The sequence below is a fragment of the Mya arenaria genome, chromosome 6, assembly GCF_026914265.1.
Source record: "Mya arenaria isolate MELC-2E11 chromosome 6, ASM2691426v1".
NCBI classification, from domain to species: Eukaryota; Metazoa; Mollusca; class Bivalvia; order Myida; family Myidae; genus Mya; species Mya arenaria.
Window position 1 is genome coordinate 16888456 of NC_069127.1, and position 19475 is coordinate 16907930.

General features: G+C 35.1%; 1 protein-coding gene across 9 annotated transcripts in view; it reads left to right on the forward strand.

The window, feature by feature from the left end:
* Positions 1 to 19475, forward strand: part of LOC128237080 (tubby protein-like) — a 53436-nt gene that overhangs the window by 10735 nt on the left and 23226 nt on the right. For 2 of the 9 annotated variants that reach the window (XM_052952283.1, XM_052952284.1), the window contains 4 exons: positions 1419 to 1488; positions 15263 to 15316; positions 16497 to 16548; positions 18591 to 18756. In XM_052952283.1, coding sequence (XP_052808243.1) covers positions 1469 to 1488; positions 15263 to 15316; positions 16497 to 16548; positions 18591 to 18756 — 292 coding nt within the window. In that variant the 5' untranslated portion in view covers positions 1419 to 1468. Of the gene's footprint in view, positions 1 to 1418; positions 1489 to 7080; positions 7345 to 11254; positions 11279 to 15262; positions 15317 to 16496; positions 16549 to 18590; positions 18757 to 19475 lie in introns of those variants that run through there. The other 7 variants (XM_052952281.1, XM_052952279.1, XM_052952287.1 and 4 more) reach the window with 7 other exon arrangements.

A 19475-nucleotide genomic window follows, 5' to 3' on the forward strand; every position in this document is an offset into this window, starting at 1 on the left:
GAACCCACACAAAAAGAGATTCTCTTACTACCAATAGGCCAAGAGGCAGTTAAAAGTAGCTGCCATTTTATACCAAGTTTTAACTGCTGCTGTTACTCTCTGCAAATGGTTTTACTAGCATCTTTGCTTGAGACTTTCCTTGTTATAATGTATGTCTGGTAATCTGTGTGGTGTTATTCTTAGCTATAATTGAAGGTACAGTCAAATTAGTCTAGTGTTTGTATGCTAAATGTGTTCTAAACAGTTCATATGAAATAAAGAACACGTTCTAGTTTTAGTGGTTGGCTGAATTTTTTGATTCATCTGATTTATACAAATTGATTTGAAGTACTTCGAAAATTAAATAATTGAAAATAATGTTCTTGTTTTGAACACAGACAGCAGTCTGTCCAAATTCAAGCATTAATCTGATATAAATATCGTGTGTTTTAAAAAGGAACCAAACTTCAATTTTTAAGATACTAAATATGGTTTGGCTTTATTGCCTGCCCAGATCTTTATTTTGTGTTTATTATCCAATAGTCAGCCCAACAAACAGTCCAGCATTTATACCATCCATTGACCAGAAGGGACCTTTTTGAACTGTGTACCGGGTTTGGTAACCAAATAGTGCGCTCGTTCAGCAAACTTTCAGCAGTCTATTGACGTTTATCACAACAGCACTTTAACACAACAGCCAATACATTTGGTTTGCTGGGCATGAAAGAGAAAGAAACCTGGTTATATACCGGCATGAATTATTAATGGTTTATCCCAACTTAATCCTGATTTTTCAGCAGGACTTACCTTTAAATCTTCTTAAAGCTCCTACAATTACATATACATGTCTGGTCGGAGTGAGTTCCATTGAACAATAATCTATTTTATCGAGGACCTAAAAATCTTGTTATTTTTTATTGTGCTAAGGCAGTAACTGTTGAAGCAGTGGTATTTCGCTGATAAAGGAGTTTGTATGAGGATTATTCGGTGACATTTTACACGTTTGGTTTCTTGAAGTGGCATTTTAAGAAAATGTTTTGACTTGAGTGTGAATTCAAATTGTTTCAAAGTTACTGTAAGGACTTTGGACTAACTAATTAAGGTCTGTAACTCGGAGGACTTTTGCAAATTGTGACTTTGTATTGTTTTATGAATTGTTATTGATTCTTTTCTTTATTTTAATACACATATCATACCAAATTTGATTGTAATTTACTGTTAGATGTGTGCATTTTCTTTGTATTTAATCCAACTCATACCTATTCATGATTTACTTTAACAATTCTTATTTCCCATTAAGAACCAGACTTGAATGCATGCTTGTATCATTATAAGCTATTGCAGGATGAGGTGGCATGTAAAATTTGTTAGTCGCATTATTGTAATAGTTATTCAAGCAAGTGTGCTGCAATCTTGAGTGTGGTTGGTGTATGTTCTAGGGGAGGTAACTGAGTGTGTGCAGCCCGGTTAAGGGGCACTGAGCACAAGAATGTACGCAGGAGATCCAGGGTGAGTAACTCTCCTTGTTTACACGATAACACTGTCTGTATTATCTCTCTTTGTAAGGATAAAAATCAATTGGGTACCTGAAAAATGTTGTTATTTTATGTTTTTCTATAATCTACAAAGGGAGATAATATTGTTCCATTGTTTTCTAAGAAGAGTTGGTGTGAATACCCTGATTTTCGGTGCATGTACACATATATATGTATCATCACATTTTTGTTGAAGTGCATTCAACCTGTACTAGAGTCAGTGTGGCCGTGGGTATGCTTCTGTGTTCTAAATTTTCATCAATACAAGCTCTCTTAAACGAAAAGTTGTTTTAGCTTTCAAAAATGTAAGTCAACTTATGTAGTATTCCCTGTTTCTAGGAATTGCAGTCATTTTCTTGAAAAAAATAAAAGTTTCAGGAGTTTATGATGAGAATCAAAATTGAATTTCACACAATTTTGTTAGATGCGGTGGTTCCCTGTTCCTTTATATATGATTCCAAATCCAAATGCTAACTGTCTCCACTAATGTTTGAGCCTTATTTCTCTTAGATTTGTCTATGTTTGTAATCCTTATCTTTGCTTGAAATTATTACTCCTAATTGCTCTGTTAATATATACACTGTGCACCCCTTAAAAGCCTTTACATGGATATGTTGTTGCTTAATAGGCGATTGAGTACGTCAAGAGACTTAAACCCCATTTACATGACCAGTATTTGCCCATGGGGAAAATTTGCTCCTGAGACACATTTGTATGGTTATTGAGATAAATGAAATTTTTGAATAAAATTCATATGGTTCATGTTGAAAAGTATGTTTAACATAATGTTGTTATAACTATCATATTATTCAATACCACTATTTTTCGCTCAGCAATATTATGTTGTAGTAACTTCAGAAAACTGCAGTATCAAAAAAGGTTTGCCCTCAAAAAGGTGTTGTTAAACTGTCACAATACATTTAAACTGTACGTGCATACCCGGTATGTATGTTTAATTTGGAACTCAAAATAAGAATAGAGCATGAGAGTTTTATAGTATCCACTGCAATAAACGTACAAAAGCATTCAAAGTATATGCTGAAATAGGAGTACAATAGCATTTATAGCTTCAAAGTATCCGCTGCAATAGGAATACAAGGGCTTTAAAGTGTCTGCTGCAATAGGAGTACCCTGACAGTAATATGTTCAAAGTATCCGCTGCAATAAGAATACAAGTGCTTCAAAGTATCCGCAGCAATAGGAGTACCTTGACATTAATAGCTTCAAAGTATCCGCAGCAATAGGAGTACCTTGACATTAATAGCTTCAAAGTATCCACTGCAATAGGAGTACCTTGACATTAATAGCTTCAAAGTATCTGCTGCAATGTGAATACGATAGCATTTTATTAAATGTAATTTTAAAGTACTTTGTGTGTAACAATTTCCTTCTTCCTTCCTTCAATGCTTTGGGGCAAATTTTCTACCGAAGGTAAGTTGCAATGGCCCTCGTAAGTATTGGCGTTTATATGCACATATTTGCCTCTGAGGGAAAATTTTGTCATGTAAATGGGTATTAAGGTTAACAAATGTTCATGTTGTTTTTGTCTGTGTATGTTCATTAGTAATTTTCTAACAAAGTATATGGATCAGACTGGCTCTTGATGTGCAGTGAGTGTATCACTAAATAAAATTAGACGTGTTAAAGGCACTCAGCAACCGTCAACATTGTGGCTTTCTTGCAGAGGAACATTGTTAGGTGATATAGAATCAACCCATTAAAGCTACAAGCTACTACAGAGGCCTGCAGTCCTAGAATATAGGACATCATGATAGAATGCTTACGCTGCTCAGAATATAAGTTAGCTTGAGGAAGTGGAAAGAAGAGAAGCTCGCAGGTGACAGGAGAACAAGCAGCGACAAGACTCAAAACCCGTCCTTCTGTTCTGCATTGGGCCGGGTCATGCATGTCACTATTCAGGCTCCTGATGGTTCCCCAACTAATGTCAAACAATCCAATTGCAATTTTTGCTGCACTGATATGAAAAGGTTCATCCAGACCTATGATGGACTCAGCTGGAGACCTATGATGGACTCAGCTGGCTGCAATCATGAACTGCTTATTCATCATGTTTTTATCTTAAAGATTACAGTGCACTATGCCTCCCTCAGTGCATCCTGTACAACATAAGTATATATGCTTGAGGGCCCAGCATTTCACTCAGTACACCCTGTATAATATTTATAGGTTATTGAACATTTTTCTGTTCAATACAGATATATATATATATATATATATATGGACGAGTACTCAGCTGGGGGAGAATCATATTGGAAGAGTCAAATATGATTTTCAAGGCTGTGTTCGGGTCCAAATATATCCCATATTGTACAAAATAATGTTAAATAACTTATTTATTTAACTTTAGAGCATCTGCCTATTTGGATTTTCATTTGAAACCTTTTTCACACGTTTCGGTCTATATCATAGGTTTAACATGGGACCTGTGTATAGTACAATACAGAGAAAATACAGGATTTATTTGTACGCGCGTGCATCAGGATACAGAAATATATTGTATGGTCACATATATGTGAAAATAAGAGTCTTCGAATGGACGTATGAATTAGGTATAGAATACAAGAGTATATGCACGAGGGCCCTGTCTGCACCGCCCTGCACCTTACTTGAAAGGGGAAGCAATCTCCTTCATTACAGAGATTGGTGTTTGCTGCTTTAAAGGGCAGTCAGACTTGCCTTAAAAGTCTAACAACCATACTCATATTGTAGAAAACACCATTCTGTAGGTACATGTAATTATCAATGTCATATATAGATCCAATCATAGGTCAGGGAATATTCTAATTGCGCACATGGTTATTAATTAACCATTAAGGATCATGAGTTCCAGGAAACACTGTTGTCCTGTGTAATTTACTTGGTGCAAAATCAAAAAGCATTATTAACATTTAATTATTACATTGATTTACAAGTTTGTGCCAGAGTGCACAAATAAAATGGGATATTATTTCTGTTTAGCTTTCACTCAAATTGGTTCAGTTGGAATATTGATACAAATGTTGTCCATAAGGCCACTACTTTTATATAAATTGGTTTACAAAACCGGCGGGTCTAATTTTCCGAAAAGTACAAAAAAAATAAAAAATGAATTTCACTTTTTTTTTTCAAAATTATTTTCCCGACCGTATTGATTTTGGTGCGAAACGAAAGAAAAACGAACAGATAAGAGTACGAATGCAGTAAATCTCGACTGGTTTGTTGTTCCGTAGCCGTATTCGCCAAATTATAGTGATAGCATGTGAGCCAGTCAACTGTTATGGCAGCGCCGTTGGCAATGGTGGAATTGACGATAGCAGTCATTCTTTGTATGAAATAATTAATTAAAACATGCAGAAATTGTTTAAATAACAATAGCAAAAAATGGCAAATATAACAGCCGACACAAACAATAACTGTCACGTGATTGTTGTTATTTTCCGCCAATTTAGGTCATGAAAATATTGTTGTTTATAGATCTATAAAAAAATAAGTTTCAGCGGCTGCCATCGAATTACTAGACACAAATATCTGTAAATTATGTGTGAGAAAAACATTTTATGGTTAAATATCAAATAACAGTGCACTAAGTGAGTGGTGAAATCGAAAGTAAAATTTCTAAGTCGACACCGGTGACCTAGTTTCACAAGTTCGGTCGGTGGTGTTTATGGATTTTAAATCACAGAATGGTTTGGAAATACTTGTCATATAGTCAATGTAAAGCTTGTGTTTATTCTAGATTACATGTTTATTAATGTTTGGGTTAAAAGTAGAGTTAAAACAATAAAAGAGTTGAACACATGTGTCAATAACATTTACTAATCCGTCTAATGCCAGGAGTTGTGTGCAAAACATTTAAATAAAACAACACTGAAAACTATTTTGAATAAGTCCATTTCAATTTGTAATGAACTTGATATTTCACTATAAATGAGATTTGTTGTTGTAACCAAGGAATACTCTTTAAAATGAAAAATAACCAAGCATGAAGCATAGATGCTCTGTGAACGCATGTATACACAAAATGGCGGAGTTGGGAGAAGATGAAAATATCCGATACATAATTATGGATTTCTCTGTCAGTTTACTATCATTGGTACATAAAGTTAAGTCACATGCTAGAATTATTATTTTGCTATGTGATTTTTATGTACTGATGTGGTAATTTGCTGCAAGATTTGAATTTGAAATGGATTTGGTGAACATCCCATGGTAAATATCCCGGTCCGAAAATATTCGGACTTAGCATGGATCGGGTTACACACAACTAGGACCCCGCATGGTAAGGGTTGTTAAAACTCAAATCTAGGTGTTGTTTGGTTTTTAGTTGTTCAGGAATTGTTTTCACAATATTAAAGGTCAAATGTCTTCATAAAATGTTATTTCCTTATTTACAAAATTGGTAATTATTTCACTTTATTGACATTTTCCAATATTGAAATAACTGAAACAATGTTTAGAAAATGTAATGTATTTTAATACAACTGCAATTTTTGTGTATTTTAATGTGTAAAATGCGCCTTCTCTTTGTTTTGTTTAATATTGGCCAGTTTTTAAGTGTTCTGCATTCACTTTTGCTTTAGCATACCCTTAAAGCTAAACAAATGTCTTGCTGAGTGATATTCAATGTATCTTTGATAAAAAGTGTAATTAATACATGTAAACATGTTTTATAGTCAATTTCATTGATGTTTTATATGCACAGTATGTAAGATTTAAACTGTGTCTTTAATTAGAACTTTGGAACTTTGAGTGTATTAAAACATGCATTAATAGCAGTTTAAAATTTAAAATGTCAAGTAATAGATATAAATTTTCAATGTTTTTATGTTGTTCTCTGATTTTCACCCTTTAAGAGTATGTTTTTTGACTTTTTTCCTTTTTTTTTTTTTTTTTTTTTCGACCACCCGGTGGACATTTTTTCCAAAAATTCTTGTAAACCAAAAAATAAAAAAGGAGTGGCCTAACTGTATTCCTGAAGTGTATTGATTCTTCAGCTGAAAGATCTGCTACAGTAAATAGACTATAACATATATATTGCCATGTTTTGTCAGAGAGTTCAATTTCAAGTTCACAATTGGAATTATTCAAAGCAGCCTCAATGCTATATACAAAAAGCAGCAATGTGAATTCTCATTTAGATATTTACATACATGTAACAACAGTTTGTCAACAATTGTTTTTTCCCAGTTGCAGAAAAATTATTGTGAGGATGAAACTTGTGCAAATAAGAATGTTACATATAAGCATCTACTGTACTGTAAAACAAACTGACGCTTGTAGTAAAACATTACATCAATATGCAGGCCATTGGTTATGTTCTCTTGATTGAATATCGATAATATTTATTGAGATTTTTAACCATTGTTAATAGCTGGTCAGCACTTATTTCATAACTAATAGATCATATCTCTGACCGTGGCATAGGCCAGCCAATAAAGTCTCTATCAAAACGTGATCTTCAGTCATTGATCTCACTTCGGTTATCAATTTGCAAGTATTCAGGTGTCCCAGATCAATATAAGCTCTACTGTGACCAAATCATTCTGTATGTCAGTTTTAAGAATGTGTAGTTGACGATAGCTATTTATGTCTGCTCATAATAGACGTGTTCCAATACAGTTTGTAAATATTTACGATTAGACAATCTTCAGTATGTGGAAATACCAATATGGACGCCATTTTGTGGAATAGGAACAGTGTATAAGCACTTCCTGAATTGTTTAAGCCAAAACTATGACATTTTGTGTTAATTGTGAATGGAAACAAGGTTTAAAATCCAAATGACAATGGAGCCCAGCTACAAGGTTGTTCAATGGAGTCACCATATGAGGTATTCAATTATTGGCTTGATTTATTTTAATTTGGAATGAAATCGCTTGTGATCAGTTATTCTAAAGTAAAAATAGTTGCCATGGAAACGTGTACACATTCAAGATCAGTTGTAAGAAGAGAATCAATATTGTTTAATGTATTGTTTGTATGATTTCTTTATAAGCTTAAGCATTTTGACCTTGAGCAGGAATAGAAAACTGACAAAAAGAATGAAATTGTTTTTATTGAATTTAATTTTAATTGAGCTTTTATGTCAATAATGGAAACAATTGAGAATAATTTGGATGTAAGTTGAGGTAGTAATTGTAAATAATTGCGCATGAATTGAGAAACTTATGATTATTCCAACAATATATATATATATAATAAATATTTGAGCAAATTTTAAAGAAAATTCCCCATGTCAGTTTCTTGGCTTTCATTGGGTCATGATCCCGCATCAAGGTCTTTGGACATAAAATATATTTTCCATATGTCCCATTGTATACCAATTCACTCTTGAAAGTGCCTGAAAATGGAACTTCATTTTGTTATTCTGCTTTGTAAATATCTACAAGTTATTTAGACAATGAAATGGACAACAATAAATAGCAAGACCATTAAGAACAGGCTCCCGTTCTGCTTTTTGGTTTGATGTATCTGCTTTGAAATGCTTTTAGTTTTCTGCCTTAAATGACCTGCTTATGATATGCTACGATATTGATAGGTTAATGCTTTTAGCGCACTTCCTATATTCAATTGATTTCTGTTTTAGGGTGCTTTATCTTTGTGATTGAGGGAAATGACATGTTTGCTTCATGTTTATCTGTAACCGAGTGATAAGATCCCGCTCATGATGAGCTTCAAGCCTCAGATTGTTCACCTTATTTTGGCATATCTGTCATGATGACTCAGTTAAAACTTCCCTTCATGTACATTTGATGCTTAATATTCATTAAATTGTAACATGGACGAAATTCAATTTATTGGTAAATTTGCATATAATGTGGTCTAAATTATCTAAGGTCCCTAAGCCTGACACTAGTAAGTCATTATGTGCTTATTTTGATTTTTCCTTGTAAGGTAATTTATCATTTTTAAGCTTTTTTCTCTAAATAACAAGTTTATTGACTGCATAACACACCAACCAAGTTACCTGGACTGTGTATTCATGTTTGTTGACTGCATGACACACTGACCAAGTCACCTGGACTGTGTATACAAGTTTGCTGACAGCATGGCACACCGACCAAGTCACCTGGACCGTGTATACAAGTTTGCTGACTGCATGACACACCGACCAAGTCACCTGGACCGTGTATACAAGTTTGCTGACTGCATGCCACACCGACCAAGTCACCTGGACCATGTATACAAGTTTACTGACTGCATGACACACCGACCAAGTCACCTGGACCGTGTATACAAGTTTGCTGACTGCATGACACACCGACCAAGTCACCTGGACTGTGTATACAAGTTTGCTGACTGCATGGCACACCGACCAAGTCACCTGGACTGTGTATACAAGTTTGCTGACTGCATGACACACCGACCAAGTCACCTGAACTGTGTATACAAGTTTGCTGACTGCATGCCAGACCGACCAAGTCACCTGGACCGTGTATACATTAGTTTGTTGACTGCATGACACACCGACCAAGTCACCTGGACTGTGTATAAAGTTTACTGACTGCATGGCACACCGACCAAGTCACCTGGACTGTGTATACAAGTTTACTGACTGCATGACACACCGACCAAGTTACCTGAACTGTGTATGCAAGTTTGCTGACTGCATGCCACACCGACCAAATCACCTGGACCGTGTATACATTAGTTTGTTGACTGCATGACACACCGACCAAGTCACCTGGACTGTGTATAAAGTTTGCTGACTGCATGGCACACCGATCAAGTCACCTGAACTGTGTTTACAAGTTTGCTGACTGCATGGCACACCAACCAAGTTACCTGAACTGTGTATACAAGTTTGCTGACTGCATGGCACACCGACCAAGTCACCTGGACTGTGTATACAAGTTTGTTGACTGCATGACACACCGACCAAGTTACCTGAACTGTGTATACAAGTTTGCTGATTGCATGCCAGACCGACCAAGTCACCTGGACCGTGTATACATTAGTTTGTTGACTGCATGACACACCGACCAAGTCACCTGGACTGTGTATAAAGTTTGCTGACTGCATGGCACACCGACCAAGTCACCTGGACTGTGTATACAAGTTTACTGACTGCATGACACACCGACCAAGTTACCTGAACTGTGTATGCAAGTTTGCTGACTGCATGCCACACCGACCAAATCACCTGGACCGTGTATACATTAGTTTGTTGACTGCATGACACACCGACCAAGTCACCTGGACTGTGTATAAAGTTTGCTGACTGCATGGCACACCGATCAAGTCACCTGAACTGTGTATACAAGTTTGCTGACTGCATGGCACACCAACCAAGTTACCTGAACTGTGTATACAAGTTTGCTGACTGCATGCCACACCGACCAAGGCACCTGGACCGTGTATACATTAGTTTGTTGACTGCATGACACACCGACCAAGTCACCTGGACTGTGTATAAAGTTTGCTGATTGCATGGCACACCGACCAAGTCACCTGGACTGTGTATACAAGTTTACTGACTGCATGACACACCGACCAAGTCACCTGGATTGTGTATGCAAGTTTGCTGACTGCATGGCACACCAACCAAGTCACCTGAACTGTGTATACAAGTTTACTGACTGCATGACACATCGACCAAGTCACCTGGACCGTGTATACATTAGTTTGTTGACTGCATGACACACCGACCAAGTCACCTGAACTGTGTATATATTAGTTTGTTGACTGCATGACACATCGACCAAGTCACCTGGACTGTGTATACATTAGTTTGTTGACTGTATGACACATCGACCAAGTCACCTTGACCGTGTATACGTTAGTTTGCTGACTGCATGGCATGCTGACCAAGTCACCTGGACCGTGTATACATTAGTTTGTTGACTGCATGACACACCGACCAAGTCACCTGGACTGTGTATACATTAGTTTGCTGACTGCATGGCACACCGACCAAGTCACCTGGACTGTGTATACAAGTTTACTGACTGCATGACACAACGACCAAGTCACCTGGACTGTGTATACATTAGTTTGTCGACTGCATGCCACACCGACCAAGTCACCTGGACTGTGTATACATTAGTTTGCTGACTGCATGGCAAGCTGACCAAGTCACCTGGACCGTGTATACAAGTTTACTGACTGCATGACACACCGACCAAGTCACCTGGACCGTGTATACATTAGTTTGTTGACTGCATGACACACCGACCAAGTCACCTGGACTGTGCATACGAGTTTGCTGACTGCATGACACACCGACCAAGTCACCTGAACTGTGTATTCAAGTTTGCTGACTGCATGACACGCCGACCAAGTCACCCAGACTATGTTAACAAGTTTGCTGATAACTTGTTAGTCTTTCTATTCAATTAAGGGTTAATAAATTTTACAAGTTCATAAGATCGATGACAAACTTTGAACCTGGGCAATTGATTTGCTATCAGCACTTTTTATTTACTTGTCCTCTACTAAACTGTCAAGTGTTCTGATCTATTGTGTCTGGTAAATTGCAGTATAAACCAAATACAATATGAAGTTACAGTTGATTTAGATCAATTTTAAATTTTGGTAGATTGTGAACAACAATTTCTACATTAAAATCCTAATATAAATATAACAGCTACGATTTAATAATCTCTTTGATCATTTTCTTGAACTTTCAGAGTATTATGTAAAGAAAGGCTCAATATTATCGTAAAAGGTCTAAAATATCACAGATTTATAATATCGTATACTTTGTCACCAAATTATTATTAAAAAATTGTTTTTTTTAGCCCAGACATCCGCAAAACCAGAAGGTAGCATAGACAGTGCACATTCAGTCATGGTTGCTTTTATTAGATTCATCATCTCTACTGAGCCATTATAAGCTAATAAATGCATGTATCGTATGATCAATTTTTTTTATTCATATTTTTCTCAGAAATAAAAAATTTAAATATTATTTATTGTAATATCAATATCTATATTCAAAAATAAGAGCTTAATTTTGCATGTTTTATTATTAATTATTTTTTTAAGTAAATTTTTCTTGATTTGGGACTCTCACTATTTAGTTAAACAAACTGAAACTGTTGATCTTACGATATTTTTATCATACACATGTAGATAACATAGCCCTAAATGCTTACACAATTAATAATATCTGTTTAATGGCTTATTTCAAAGCCAGAATAACTTCTGTTTAATGGCTTATTGCAAAGCCGGAATAACTTCTGTTTAATGGCTTATTGCAAAGCCAGAATAACTTCTGTTTAATGTCTTATTGCAACGCCAGAATAACTTCTGTTTAATGGCTTATTGCAAAGCCAGAATAACTTCTGTTTAATGTCTTATTGCAACGCCAGAATAACTTCTGTTTAATGTCTTATTGCAACGCCAGAATAACTTCTGTTTAATGTCTTATTGCAACGCCAGAATAACTTCTGTTTAATGGCTTATTGCAAAGCCAGAATAACTTCTGTTTAATGGCTTATTGCAAAGCCAGAATAACTTCTGTTTAATGGCTTATTGCAAAGCCAGAATAACTTCTGTTTAATGTCTTATTGCAACGCCAAAATAACTTCTGTTTAATGGCTTATTGCAAAGCCAGAATAACTTCTGTTTAATGGCATATTGCAAAGTCGGAATAATTTATGTTTAATGACTTATTGCAAAGCCAGAATAACTTCTGTTTAATGGCTTATTGCAAAACCAGAATAATTTCTGTTTAATGACTTATTGCAGAGTCAGAATGATTTCTGAGACTTTGTGTTCATGGTTCTCTTGATGCTCTCTGTCACTTTTTGTAAGCTGAATATCAAATAAAAGCAATCATTTCATGTAGATAATTCTTTATAATAAAGCATTATTTGGTTTCATTTCATTAAAACTATATGTTGGTTTATACTCATCTATTTGAGATCTATTGTGAAGACTGCTGAAAGCTCATATGAATCAAACTTGAGTATTTTTCCTTGAAAGAAAAAAGGTAATACTGGACATATTTCTATGGGCAAGAGGACATTCCCCTGATGAGGATTGAACCCTTAACCTCTGAGTGATATTCACAAGACCACTCTTAACCACTGTGATAATGGTATGACATTAATCATACATTTGGCTATTATAAATCACAAAATAATTTTGCACTTTCATTTAGATGGGAAAGAGATCATTGCATACATTATAGTTTAATTGTTCATTTTTAGTCTTCTAAACCAGTAAGTCAGAAGACCCGACTTAACCGGCTTGGTGGCTAAGAAGATAAAAAACAAATCATATATTTATCTTGGTATTGGGCTTGATATGTTTATAAACTGACAGCAAGCATTACAAAAAACATACCAATAGAACCAATCATTGACTAAATGGAAATTTGGTGGTCATTTTCATTTACTGAAACTACATTTCTAAATCTGTCGGCTGGCGGTCCAATTGTTTGAAACAATAAGCGTAGATGCTATTTTGACACATACCTTTGATATTATTCAAGCATTGCTTATTTTTTACATTACATTACATATCTTTATTCAGCATTAAACGGCATGTGCACATTAAATTTTATAGCCATATAATAAAGTACAATATGGAACAATGAAGACACAGATTATTTACAGAGAGGTCAAACATTCAAGAAAGTAGGTGTCATGTTACAAAAAGACATACTAGTAGTAACAACTTACATATTTCAATACGCTAAGATTTACATTCAGATAAATGATCAATAATGAAGTGTTATTGCTGTAGCATTTGTTCTAAGGCAAAATGCGAAATAGATAAACTTCGCTAAGTTGTTAATACAGTGAACAGATGTTGATGACAAAAGATTGTCAAATTTATTAAGATTCGGCCACGAGTTATAATAAGGTTTGAGATATTGTTGTCGGAGGAGTTTGTATTTAGGACATACGAGTAAGAAATGATACTCACTTTCTACTACATTCATGTTACAGTGTAAGCATATACGTTCCGATCTTATAATGTTTATATACCTATTTGGAAATAATCCCTCATATTTCATACTGAACTCTCGAAGTGAAATGCTGAGTTATGGTACTTTGTTGTGGTTCAAGGTTTGGTCTGAAATAGCTTTTTCTATACATATGATACTGCTGTGTATGGTGGATGGGGTGAAAGTGTCTTTTGCTTGGAAGGTTGGGAGATGGTTGCCATAGTGTTTGCCTGTTGAGGGTAATCCAATTTGGCATTATTGTCCAATCATCACCTTCACCTATTTGGCTTCCAAAAAACTGTGAAAATCTGGACAACACTGGCATGTCTCAGCAGGGAGGCCCTAATATGAACTTGTACACACTTGACCTGTGACAAACAATATCATTTACTTTATAACTGTTGTTGTTTGAACAATTTTCCATAATACAGAAATGTGTATGCCAGAATAGGTGATGTAGAAAATTGAGGATTATAAAGTATAGAAACATTTTAAAAAAAGGATGTATGACCGTTTAAGGTATGGTAGCTTTTTGTTCTGCAATTGTTCACTGTAAGAATTCTTTTGCATAATGTAAGCTTTAAGGTAAGACTCAGCCTTTATTCAAACCTAAAAAGCAGTTAAATAGGACATTTGTATTTTATCTGATTATTTCTTTACCAGTATTAGGTGATATTTCACAGTGGTTAGTAATAGGCAAATCTAGGATTGTCTGTAATGATGAAACTGGAGAGTTCCATACATATTTGCCAAACCTAATTAAATGCTCAGGTTCCCATACTTCACAGCATATATGATTAAATAAATGGTGACCACCAACGGATTTGTCTCTGATATTATCTCAGAAATTGGTTGCCATACCAGTGGTAAGTTTTAGAGCAATTCCATATTGATTAGCGACTTGATATCTTCCAGTAAGGTTTGTTAATAAACAACCAGCATCATATACATGGCAGTGTGGGATCGCAGATCTATGTTGAGTTAGCTGTGAAATTAAAAAACCTATATATTAGGCATAAACAGAATGGTTATTACTTTAATTCACCTGTGTGAGTGAGCAGGGAAATATTGACGAGAAAATCTCAGATTGATCGCTGCCAAGCTCTGCAAAATCTGGGAATTGTTTTCATTTATGGTGGTGTTACATTGTGTGTCACTGGCATGATGAGTGGAAAAAACTGGTATGAGGATGGCCTTCTGGCTAACATGGATATGGATGTGTACAGGTCAGGCATTTATTTAGCCTTGTTCATGCAGGCCAATTGGCCAAAGAGACTGTTAGATTGGTTCAGAAAATTACTCAAATTTATGTTCAAAGGCGGTGAAGCTAATCTTATGCTTTCATTGATCATATTCCATCATGTTCCCTTTCTTCTTCTATAATCATAGATTGTAGAGTCCTAGTTATTAACCTAATTGTCTTTTGTTTGTCTTTTTAATAGTCAATATATAATTTTCAAAACAAACACAGATCTGCCATTAGCTTTTTATTCGTTTGTATTGTATATCATAGATCTATATGTGAAATGTACACTAGAAAAATAACATAACCAATAAACATTTCTTAAGTTACTAATAATTAACAATTTCATTATATTTCCACTTATTGTTTATCATAATGAAGGCTAAATGTATAATAACTATTGGTATATTATTATAAATCTAAAGTAATCATACCTACTATCATTTAACAATGATTATGATTTTTATCAACAATGTGAGAAACATGGATTTTGAAAAATGTCCTCTTCAGTAAGAAACAGTTTATTTCTTTCTCTTTGATAACCAAATCATAGCACAATATCATAAAGAATGGTTGTCTGTACATGTTGATATATTTCCATTCCAGACCAACAGAGGGAGCCACTACCGGCAACTGGAACATGAGTGGGGTTCCCGGAAGGTACAGTGGCAAAGATTTTTTTATGATCGGGTTTTTGAAAAGATTGTTTATGAGTGGAGTTCTTGGCAAGGGTTATTTACGAGTGAGGTTCCCGGACGATACAGTGGCAAGGGGTTGTTTATGGGTGGGGTTCCTGGCAATTATATTTATGAGTAAGGTTCCCAGATGGAACAGTGGCAAGGGGTTGTTTATGAGTGGGGTTCCTGGCAAGGGTGAGGTTCCTGGATGATACAGTGGCAAGGGGTTGTTTATGAATGTGGTTCCTGGCAAAGGTTATTTATGAGTGAGGTTCCCGGATGATACAGTGGCAAGGGGTTGTTTATGAGTGGGGATACCGGCAAGGGTTATTTATGAGTAACTGGTTCCCGGAAGATACAGTGGCAAGGGGTTGTTTATGAGTGAGGTTCTTGGCAAGGGTTATATATGAGTGAGGTTCCCGGATGATACAGTGGCAAGGGGTTGTTTATGATTGTGGTTCTTGGCAAGGGTTATATATGAGTGAGGTTCCTGGACGATACAGTGTCAAGGCCCGGTTGTTTATGAGTGGAGTTCCTGGCAAGGGTTTTATATGAGTGAACAATATTAGCAGAAGTTAATTCAAAATTTTGGTAAGACAGCATGACTTCAAGGCCGTGTTCAGTGGCATCTGCATTATGCCATAAAATGCAGTAAAACCAACGTGCAGGCATTGTAGTTGTCTCCCTTTGTGAAGTTAAGAATGACATTATTATTAGAGATTATTTCTAAGCTGCTGGCAAACAATGAAGGTTGCTATATTTCACATTTTCATTGCTGTGCTTTCCTGATAAGCAATATTAGCACAAGGACAACTGTATTGATATTTATGTTTTAGGATAACTATATCGATATATGATAACAATGCATCTTGCTTGAGCACTTCCATGTACGGCTTTACCCCTAATTCAAGTTTGAATAGCTTAGTCATAATAGAGATGAAAAGAAACAAATCTGCTCTGCCTCTTTCTTAAAAAAACATTTTTATGAGAAACAAAACTTATGTTTTTTGCCTAACGCTTGACTTTTGAACCAGATGTTGAATTTGTTAAGTTTTCTCTGAAATTTCGTAAATAACTTTTCAAGAACCTAATAACTATGGAGATGTAAACTTGTATTTGTCCTTTTACCCTGACAATACTAGTATTGTTTTGTTCTGTTACAGTGTGCAGGATGACTACAACCAGTCAAAGACAAATGAGAAACTTCAGAAGGAGGTGAGTCATGAAAGCCCCCCCCCCCCCCCTCTCTCTTGGTTGTCCTAGCCATGTACATGTCCAGCATTTTCCTTGCAATGTACATGTCCAGCATTTTCCTTGCAATGTACATGTCTGGTATTTTACATGTCCGGTATTTTTGTGGCAAAGTATATGTCCGAGGTCCTCTTGTCACATACATATCTTTAAGCCCTAAAACCCCCCATCCTAGGCGCATGTGAGTTTTGTTTGTTGTCACCAAGCAGGACAAGTGAGTTTTCTCCGGGCACTCTGGTTCCCCCCACAACACAAGACCACGCTCTCGCACAACATCATGCCAGCAAGAGTGGCTTAGTATAAGTTATAACTTTCTTCATAATTGTTTTCAAACATAATATACTCTTTAAACACTCTTTATACACATGAAAAACAAACATCAATTTTGACTGATAAACCTCTAACTACTTACTAAATAATGAAATATTAATAACTGATAACATGATTGTAACTGTGTATTTAATAGCAGACAGCGCAAAAATATTAAATGATTGGTGAATGCTAAATTGAAAAGATGTCCTGTGGTCTACTATAGTCTCATAAGGTAGAAATACCGACTTTTATGCTCATTTCTTTTAGATTAAACTCGGTATCCTTCATAAGAACCATGGTTTTCGACATTTATTCATCCTTTTTGGTATTTTAAAACAGTATTATTATTTATTTTGGTAAATCTTATTTGGGAGTAAGAGTGCATCTTTAAAATAATCTTGTTGGTTTTCATCTAGAGAGCATATGAAATATAGGCCTCTTTGAATTTGTATATTCAATTGTAATTCATTTTGAAATGATAAGAATGTGCCAAAATACAATATTACCCATGACTAGCACATTGTTTACTAATACAATAAATAAACTTTAATAACATAAAAAAATATACTATCAGGTCACAATTTACCTCTTTTATTGTAAGCTTTTATAGTTTTAAAAGATTAATGTTTATTTTGCCTTGGGTTATAAACTGTTTTGTAAGGTCAGTGACAGATGTTTTGAAATTCAGAACATTTATATAAACTTAACAGCACAGTTGGGAATTTGTTTAGATGTTATTTAATTTCTATACACTATTAAAGCTGCACTCTCACAGATTGAACGTTTTGACAACTCTTTTAGTTTTTGTCTTGGAACTACCCAATTTTTGAGAAAATTCATGGAAACCAGTTAAATAATACGCCTGACAAAACATTAGATTGTAGATTTTTATATTTAAGTTCAAAAATTGATGTTTTATGCTCTTTTCTTAAACCGTTAGTTAAACGGAAATATGAAAATCTACGATCTGAGTTTTTGTCAGCAATCTTATATCATTGGTTTGCAGATATTTACGCAGAAAAAGTAACCTTTATTTACCATAAACATATAAAATATTTCATTCCAAATTAAGTAGTCTTGTTCAGACTAACCCAGTCTGTTCTAGCCAGTTTTTTTTAGAGAGTTCATTGATTTTTGCCAGCATGTTTAATGAATCAATCAACTCATATTTCCATTTTATGTTGAATTGTTAAAACACTTAAGCACTGTTGTATTTGCATTTAACTCAAACACTAATACAAATATTTAGTCCCCGTATTTGAACAAAAAATGATGCTCCCCATCATTCTTAAAAAAACACATGTTTTTACGAAGATTATTCAAATTCAACCATGCCTTTAAATGGTTTGTAATGTCTTTTCTGAGGGAAAATCTAAACTTTTATAAAGGAAATATTGCACAAACTATAATATGTATGCATTACATTAAATGGTAAATACCTTAAACTTAGGAAAAAACAGTCGAATATTCTATGTATGTTGATTTTGTCCACCTATTAAAAAAATGTGATGGGTGATTTTGTCTGTCAACCCATCCATTGCATATGGGCATGCTTTTTAGGAAGCTACATGTCTTTCTTATATTGTCCATATTTTATAACTGATTTAATCAGACATAATCTGGCAATCCGATTGGTTGAGAAATAAATGTGAATACTAAAAGCCTTTATAATAGCAGATTTTTTTTGTTCTCAGCAAAGGCGTATTGAGGATGAACGGCGACGGAAACGGCAGCAGCAGACAATGGTGGTCGTAAACACCGACGGTCGCCCAAACTCCGGCCGCAAGAACAAAGGAGAGAGACAACCCATCCTCAAGACAGACCAGTCCTCAAAACCATCGACACCAGAAAACTTTCATGGTACGTGCATAAACAGAATATCTGGTTGCGAAAGTATTTATAAATATGTCATGGAGTCCTCCAGTTACCCTCGCCCCTTTGAATGCTTTTGATTGCACTTTATTTGGAAATTTTAGATTCTTGTAAGGAGTGTAATTTGTGTTGAGTTGCTGTTTTATTGAGATGAACATTCTGTTTCAAATGGGATTAGGTTAAATATAGTTCATATATGTGATAGTTTAACTCGGAATTATTGTCCAGAAATGAACAAATGTTTCATGTTAAACCATTATACCATTTAACCGTTGATACAACAAAGTGTTCAGGAACTTTCGTACCTAAAGCGTATACAAACATAATCCTTTAAAAGGAAAAAAACATTTCATTGAAGCAATTATTTAAAATGCAAAGATTTAAAATAAATTCAACAAGTAAAAACAGAAACTTATTATGGATGGAGAATATACGAAATAGTAAACATTAGTTTTCACAATTTTTTTTTGTATGTATAGGTATTTGAAACAGGAAAAACCAACACCAATCATAGTTCAAAACCCTGCCTGGTTAACAAAGGATGGTTGTGTTTGTTGAAATCATTGTTATATACCTAGTTTGAAATGGTGAAACACTTACTGACTATTAGTGCTCATTCCCAAGAATTTGAATGTTGCATGACTGGCAAGTTCAGGTTTTCTCTACTTGATAGCAAATGTTCAGCACCTCAGTCTACGAGGCACTAC